The sequence below is a fragment of the Elaeis guineensis genome, chromosome 2 (genome assembly GCF_000442705.2).
Source record: "Elaeis guineensis isolate ETL-2024a chromosome 2, EG11, whole genome shotgun sequence".
Classification (NCBI taxonomy): domain Eukaryota; kingdom Viridiplantae; phylum Streptophyta; class Magnoliopsida; order Arecales; family Arecaceae; genus Elaeis; species Elaeis guineensis.
In genome coordinates, this window is record NC_025994.2 from 97,305,875 (window position 1) to 97,314,355 (window position 8,481).

Here is an 8,481-nt window from a genome sequence, read left to right on the forward strand (position 1 = left end):
ATCGGTGAACAGAAGGTGTGGTGGCTCGTTTTAACTTCGTACGACTGCGAAAAGTCCAGAGAACACCCTGTGAAGAAGAGAGAGAGAGCTGTCTTACGCTGTAGAGAGAAAGAGCAGGGCTCCTGGATAGCGGACAGCGGTCGTTTCAGAAGTTCAGGGGGGGTCTTCTAAGAGAGAGCTTTTGTGAGGCAAAACTTTCCGTGAAATAGAAATTATGTGTACGAGGGTTGAAGATGAGACCTCCTCTTATAAAATTTCTTTTTCATAGTGAAGTTTATATGTCTCGTGGAGACGAGCCCTTTTGTGGCTGATCCACGTATTTTGATTGTTACTGTTTTATTTCTTCTTTCTTTCTGCTGCATTGTGTGGTACTGAAAAGATCTTAAAAGATGATGTCCTGATCAAACATCCATCCAATATTTTTGAGTTGACCTATGCTATACTCAGGCCTTTTGATTAATCATTTTTGGAGAAATCCATTTATTTTTGGTTGGATTTTGGAAACCCCTACCACAGCGTTCAAAAAAATAAAGGGGTACGAGACTGACCAAGCCTATATGGAAATAAATTATCATGATTTGTTTATAGAGTGCTTTTAAATGCTTCATGACCATTTACTAATTAGACTGAAGCTTAGACCTCCATTCTGGTGAGAAAGCGTGCTTCCTTCAAGTTGCAAGTATAAAAGCAATCAATAACTGGATGCCTTCTAGTACCGAGTCTTTTTTCAAGGTCTCGTTTCCTGTCCTTTTGTAGGATAAGAAGCTCTAAATCCTTGCGTGGGAATTTCAGGAGCATTAATGTTCGAAACAACTTAAAATGGCAACTATTGCACTACCATATATGAGCACTATATAGTGGCCCAAAGCAAGTCATCCCATCCTAGAACTCCTTCCAGAAACACTGCCCCATCTCTATTTTCCTCCAAGCCTCCGATTCCAAATTCATTCTGCAGGTTCATTGTGCTCCCGTTTCCAACGTCTGGCACTGCACTGTTCTCTCTATCTCCATTCATTATACTATTCAGCCACGCTTCATCGTTCTCTGAGATTGTCGGTAGCTCTGGTATGCCAAACTCTTCTTGCGGCTGCTGGCTTCCACATGATTGCTGATCTTCTGACCAAAACCATTGCAACGGTACTTTCCATGGCCGTGGCTTAATTACTTTGGCATCAGCACTGGGCTCCGCCTTCTTGTTTTCAACTTCTACTTTCTTGCCCAGGTGAGTGTTCCAGTAGTTCTTGATGTCATTTGCTGTCCTGCCTGGAAGCCTACCTGCAATTAATGACCACCTGATTTATCGAATTCAGATCTCATTAGTTGAATTGTTTGTGTTCAACTGTGATGATTTAATAGAGAGGGTCCCTTGGAGGACAAGAGATTCAAGAGAAGCATGATGCATGAAAATAGCAAATAGAGCTAGAGGCCCGCGGTTGCGTACGCCAATTGCATTCGGAGGAAGTGGAATGATCTCAAGAATGAAACCCAACAAATCAAATATACGATTGTACGAAAAGACTGAAAATGTGTTGATATTATCGTGTATTTTCTTTAGGCCTAAAGCACAACGTCTTGGGTATAGGTTTAAGTGCATAGATTCCATTTTTAAGAGTTGATGTACATGCTACTGCAAAAGGAATACAGTAAAATCATTCAGCAAAAGAAAGATCTTGCGCTTAAATCTAAATCTAGATGCAATATTTATCAGTCTACTTGTTTGGAACCTATACTGGGACATTCAAAGTACAAGAAGATTCCTGACTATGTCACATTCTCTAGGAATTTCTTATGGAGTGTGTGGCCGTGTCATGCGTCAACCTATCTAGAGGGTTCGAGTGTGACAGTCTATGAAGCAAACAAGACACATAGCACGAGCTTAAATTCTGAAGATAGTTGTGCTCAGTACATGATGAAATATGCTCTATTTTGTACTTCATCAAGGTTCCTCATGGGATTTGCACCATCTTATCCTTTTTTTAGTGATTAATTGTCCCAACATAAGAAGAAAGCTAGAATTTGGTAATTAGTGGTGCAAAAATTTTCTCAGTCCAACATGTTACTAAATTTTCTCAGTCCAACATGTTACTACGTTAGCTAGCGTACACCTTCAATCAAATTAATCCTCTTTTGCCACATAAACATAATGAACCTTTTGTTGATCAGCGGCATGAAGCATTTTGTATTGTAATTGCCGTTTAACTTTAATATTGTTTCTTAACTTGTCATATGAAAATTATGCAATAATTTTTTAAGTATTATTTTCGGTTAAAGTAATATGATGGTAATTTACCAATACTAGGATTTGAGCTTTCTATGCCCATAAAACAGTTCCTTAGGAGAGGGGTGCCAACCACCAGAGCTACCAGCTGTATAAAAACAAACACATACATAATGAATGATCTCACAGAATTTTTTTTTTTTTTTCACTTTACAGGTAAGGAATATGAATTAAGAGAAGCAAAACTATTGGCATCTCTCAAGACAAAACAAATATAAAGGTCTCTATAAACAAATGGATATATAATGAACGATCTTCATAGTTTGTTGTTACCTGTTGCCCAAGAGCTTATGAAGCCTGATGATAAGATCTGTTTCTTCCTCCGAAAATTTCTCCCTGTTGATCCTAGGGCTGAGATAGTTCAACCACCGTAGTCGGCAGCTCTTTCGGCACCTTCTGAGGCCTTCAAATCCACAAAAGCACAATGAGCTCAAGAATGACAAAAGACTCCACTTTTTTTTTTTTTTTTTGATGCAAATGAGTTAGGGAAGACCTAACTCAAGAGTCATTGCATTAAATATAAGAAAGAGTACAGAAGTTTAGTAGGAATAATAAGAAATAAAAAAGGGTGAGAAGTTACCAACTTCACACCCAGTTCAGAGTACAGAAGAGGGAAAGTATTCAGGGTTTCATAGAGTTGCTCTTGTTACTAATACCCATGAGTAACAGACTTCAGCTTTATTCTGTAAAGATGTGAGACAAGGTAATCAGGAGTTAGGCTGTGCTGGGATGAAAAGACAACAGCTCCTTCATACGCTTGCGCTTGGATACTTGTTGAATTGAAGAGCAATTTTGATCATTTGTGTGTTCAGTTCAGGATAGAAAAGGTTTTGCGATTTGCTTTGCCACAAATGTCGGTAAGCAAGGAATCGCTTACCTGCCCTTTGGGGAACATGGCGCCAGTTCCCTTCGCCATATTTCTCAACGCACTTTCTCAGAAGCCTGTCCTCCTCTTCACTCCATGCTCCTTTGCGAACACCAGCTGGACGTTGGACTTCGGCACGCAAATTACCCATTGAGGCCAGAACTTTAGCTTATTCACTGCAATTTCAAGTTGCAAGATACTCTGTAAGCGTGTGTTACTTCATGGTCTCGATGATGCTTTATAAGCACCCAGATACAGCGCATTTGTTCGGTTAAGACTGGGGACATACGTGGGCTAGCTTGTGGTTCCACGTACGCGCGCAGAAGCACTTGCGTGGATATGGTCAGTAGCTTCTCGATCCTTTGCATGAAGCACCTATTGGTCCACCATAAGCCGGCCCTTGAAGTAGAAATATATTACGGAGCGGCGATGAAAATGGGGAGATCCATGCTTGATGAGTTATAGTTCTTGTCAAGGAGATGGACCTAGTCCAGGAACAACGTCAAAAATTTTTCCTCTCCTGGGGCATGGTGGTGGATTCATCAAATCCAATGCTGTGGGGGCGTATCCTCCAGCAGGGGTTCGGGTTGTATCTTTCGTGCGAAAAGGAACATTGATCTTTTTTCGTGATATCAACTGTCGGCAAAATACTTCAAACTTTTCTTATTAATTTGATCTATCTGTATAGATCTCGAAGTGAATATTGTACAATTCAACGGCTAACAAAAGCAAAAAAAGGATGAAAGATACAACCTACCAGTCAGACAAGAACATGCATGGGCCATGTTTCCTCCTACGGTAGGTGTGGACCGAAAGAGCAAGTGGACGTTGATACCATCTTGCACCATAATGCTACTGCATGGTGCGAGTTTTCAACTTGCGTCACGGTAGCTATAGGATTTGATGTTTGGACAACTGAAGTGGGACCGTAACATGATTTTGATGATTGAACTCCACTAGGAATCTCTGTTGGTTCTGCAATGGCAGTATGACTTTTCTTTTACGTTCCTTACGGTCTAGTGGGGCCTAAAATCCCTATCTAAATATGTCAAAATGCCCCATCCAAGACTCGGATCAAGAGTCTCTTACTGCTAAAATTTAAAAATCTAGAATGAGTCCCAAATTCATTGTTAATACTACATATGCTTAAAAAATCACTAAATGTTTCAAGTTCATCATAGATTTAGCGGCATTTGGTGCTCTAATTAACATTATTAATAACTATTTCTTCGATATATAAGTAGAACCATACAACTTTATAAAATTCACCGCTATAGGACACCAGTCAGGCCCCACCTGTCACATGGCAAATGGAACGTTATTTTTTCAATGATTTGCAAATACAATATCACATTAATTACTTCTAGAAGAAAATTTAAATGGTAAAACCCTTTTTATCTTATGAACATGAGAACAAAAGTGGATCAGCTATTTCTTGTAACAGACAGGTCTATTGTCCAATCAATGAGCTATGAATATTGGTGGATGATAAAATGTGATGGAACAAGAGACTGCTATAGACACAAATGTTAAATAATAATGATAATGTACTATGGAGTGTATTAAAATACTTCTGTCAACTAATACCATGTCGATCAATTAATACCATGACTTTCATTTTTTATTGAAAATCAAAAATTGAAGATACTTTTATGATTTTTTATCATTATCTTATCATTATAGCACAAAAATAATCAATATTTCAAAGATTCGTATGGGTGTATATTTAGTCCCCACTTCAATTATTCACTGAGAAAATTTTGGATAGTTATACAGGATCAAAAAATCCAAATGGTATATTCTGGCTAGTCTTTCTAAATGAGATCCTGAGTTGTTATAAATGATATCAGAATGGACTGGCTCATAGCTCATATGAATCAAGAGATACTGCGGCACGGATTAATTGGACTGACTATGGATCAGTCATAGTGTTTATGAATGGATACATGAAGTTGGACTCTTAACCCAGTGAGAATGCCAAAATTTAAATGGAGAGTATATATATGAAGATCCATGCAGACGTGTATTAAATTTTATATTAGTTATTGATTGAAAAAATCTTAGATACTTATATAGAACAAAGGAACATAAATAATATCTTTTAGTTAGCCTTTTTAGATGAGATCCTGAATCATTATAAATATAACAAATAAAAGAATGGTAAATTTTAAGTTGAACCATCTTAAAATAGAATGAAGTTTTGTCACATATAATTACATGGTTAAATTTTGAGGATGTACACCATCAGTGAAACTCAAAACCTCCAATTTTTAAGCATAGCTTATAATCATTGAGGTACCCCTCGATTCATAGTTTAGATTGAAGAAATGAATTGCTATCACTATTTTAAACAATAACAATAGTAGCCTATGGGCTATACTATGCTAGGATAACAACATAATTGAAAGCTTCATTTCATTTGTATGGTTTAAGTGCATCCACATTGAGGTACCTAGATAACATTAATTACAAGTTTTTACAAATAATGAGAAAAACTGATGTCACCAATCATTTCAAAGAACTACTATCAAGTTATCTTAGCCAAGATGTTTGAGGAAACATCCTTCAAGCTTTGAACTTCTGTCTTCTCTCAAAACCTCTGAATTATTGCCTAGTGCATTATTACATTAAAATATTATTAAAAGTAAGCAGCCTTGCAAGTGAACCTATGTTCGTTTAGTGTTCAGCTAGGTGATATCTCCACCATTAAAAGAGGCCGTGAGCCAACTATCAGTTTTCATGCAACATTTAGCATTTGAGCTGACTGACTATATATGCAGTGTTCTTGGAATGCATAGACTCTAGTTTAAACATAGTAGTACATTTTAAGGTGGTCTAATATCCATTTCTAGGCTAGCATGGATCTAATATGTCATGCTCCAAACTCAGCACCCGGGTTAACCACATGACGTGTATGGAATATGCAAAGCCTACTAGACAATTTACACAACAAAATTTATCATCAAATTCATGATCATCTAGTTATATTAGATAGATTTGTTCTCTTATCCATCTCTCGCTAGTAGATCCAACTTCTGCCAAGTACCATGCTCCTAAGGTTGTGAAAAAGAAATCATCAAACAACTAATATGAGCTAACCAGCTTGGTTAGAAATCCTATATACAAGTACATCAATATACATAATGCAATGATATACATAAAATATTTGACATAGCTATTGAGATTATCGAGGATAATTTTATGACATATATATATTATCAAATAAGCAATAATCAAAATATGAATGCCATCTGGTAGAACCAAAATGCATCAAAATATGCTAACATTAGTAATTATCTCAGTTATTTTCAATTAACTATCTTTTCATCAATTATTCCAAGTGATATTCAATGACAATCTCCAAGCATCCAATTATCTTTTTAATATTGGACTAGCACACCACACTTCTGCTTATGATCAGTGATTTTTATTATATTTCTGCATGTGGCTAGCTGCTCAAGTATCATTTTTCTATCCGTGATTATTTATATGTTATGTTCTTATACGTTGCTAGCTATTCACATATCAAATTTCTGTCCATATTTGTTAATTCATATATCATGTTTTTATCCATGACTGGCTATCCATAACCAACATGGTTAGCCCATTGCCTCTTTTATATAATCTCTATTTCATGTCAGATTTTAATCTATTTAATCAAATTATATCGTCAAAACATGATTATATCATAATGTATGCAATTCAAAACATACTTAAATAATTTATATAAAATATTATTATACTTCAGGTAACAAGAGAAGATGCCAGGGAATCCTTTACCTGAGCAGATAATAAATCTAATATTGCATCAACAATTCCATCTGTATGCCTAAATATTCTTACCTGAGTTGACAAAATTAAAGCCAGCCCGGCCAGCACGGTCCTTCTTAAATATATCAGGGACCATCTGATGCCAAGGTACAAGACTAATTTGCTTTGGTAGAAAAATACAAAACTAATTCAGTACTGAGCATGATTTGACTGCAGCATTTCTCTATCAGTTCGGCAAGCGTTCTTTTATTGTAGATGGCAGGGTAATCCCCATGACAGTGATTTCCATTTGAAAGGTATTCCCAAGTTTTCTGTTGTCCACTCTGCAGTGGAAATTGACAAAATTAAAGCCAGCCCGGCCAGCACGGTCCTTCTTAAATATATCAGGGACCATCTGATGCCAAGATACAAGACTAATTTGCTTTGGTAGAAAAATACAAAACTAATTCAGTACTGAGCATGATTTGACTGCAGCATTTCTCTATCAGTTCGGCAAGCGTTCTTTTATTGTAGATGGCTGGGTAATCCCCATGACAGTGATTTCCATTTGAAAGGTATTCCCAAGTTTTCTGTCGTCCACACTGCAGTGGAAATATAAATCTTTAGGCAGGGTAGGGTATCCAAGGGAGTAACCTGTTGGAGTCGTTTGAAAGTAATCGATGAAAGGAGAGTCTCCACACGTCTGCTGCTAAACTACACACCATACAACCATGTCCAGACTGCTGCAATAATCTCAATCTTAGACAAATATGTACTTAGTTTAATCCTTGCATCAAAAATAAGGAACAAACATAACGCACCTTGCACTGTTAGGATTTGACGCCTCGAGATTCAGCCCACATTGAGCACACAGCGAGGTTCGCGGCGAAAAATGGAGTCCAACGAGACCAAGATCACCTGAAACGGAGCTCGGATGGAGGAGATACGAGCTTTTGAAGTCGGCATGAGAATCGAGGCGGCAGAGGACCGCCGGCGGGCGGCGGCGGGCGGCGGAGGACCGTCGGCGGGCGGCGGCGGGCGGCGGCGGGCGGCAGCCTCGCGGCCGCAGGCGGCGGCGCACGGGACGCGCGTCCCAGGCCCACGCGGGACGCGCGACCCAGGCCCAGGCCCGCGCGGGATGCGCGACCCAGCGGCCTACTGGCCCCTTGCCCCGGTCCACCGTGGACCGGGTGGTCCACGGCGCGGTCTGTGGACCGCGTGGGCGTTTCCCACGCGTTTCTCACGGTCCACGGCACTATTTCGTAGACCGGAGCACGATCCAACGGCCCAGAGGGCTCCCGGTCTTGATCCGACGGTTCAGAGGTTTTTTGGCTTTGTTTAGGACTCCTAATCCCTCTCTGATCAAGGTTTAAAGCCTGTTTAAACCTATAAAAAGCCCTGAGACGAACAGAGAAGGGGTGTGTTCAGGTTTCTCGCCGCCGTACGAACCAGAGGAGAGAGAGAGGCTAGGGCGCTGTGAGAGAAGGAGCAGGAGGCTCCTGGACAGCGGTCGCCAGGCTCTTCAGGGGTTCAGGGGGGTCTCCAAGAGAGAGAGAGCTTTTGTGAGGGGAACTTCATATGAGAGAGA

The 8,481-nt window shown here is 39.3% G+C and overlaps 1 protein-coding gene across 1 annotated transcript; it reads right to left on the reverse strand.

Annotated features, from left to right (window-relative positions):
* Positions 1 to 657: 657 nt before the first annotated feature.
* Positions 658 to 3,425, reverse strand: LOC105052173 (transcription factor MYB1). The gene is made up of 3 exons (XM_010932909.3): positions 3,156 to 3,425; positions 2,552 to 2,681; positions 658 to 1,292 (listed from the first exon to the last, which is right to left on the reverse strand). The coding sequence occupies exons 1-3, from the start codon at positions 3,292 to 3,294 to the stop codon at positions 851 to 853; spliced, it is 711 nt and encodes a 236-aa protein (XP_010931211.1). The 5' UTR covers positions 3,295 to 3,425; the 3' UTR covers positions 658 to 850.
* Between the last annotated feature and the right edge of the window lie 5,056 nt (positions 3,426 to 8,481).

Excerpts from the sequence above, each read along its gene's own strand:
- LOC105052173 (XM_010932909.3), bottom strand. The coding sequence starts at position 3,294 with ATGGGTAATTTGCGTGCCGAAGTCCAACGTCCAGCTGGTGTTCGCAAA. Across the intron at positions 2,682-3,155 it reads CCATGTTCCCCAAAGGGCAG|GCCTCAGAAGGTGCCGAAAG; the intron begins GTAAGCGATTCC and ends GTGGATTTGAAG. Across the intron at positions 1,293-2,551 it reads CATAAGCTCTTGGGCAACAG|GTGGTCATTAATTGCAGGTA; the intron begins GTAACAACAAAC and ends TCGATAAATCAG.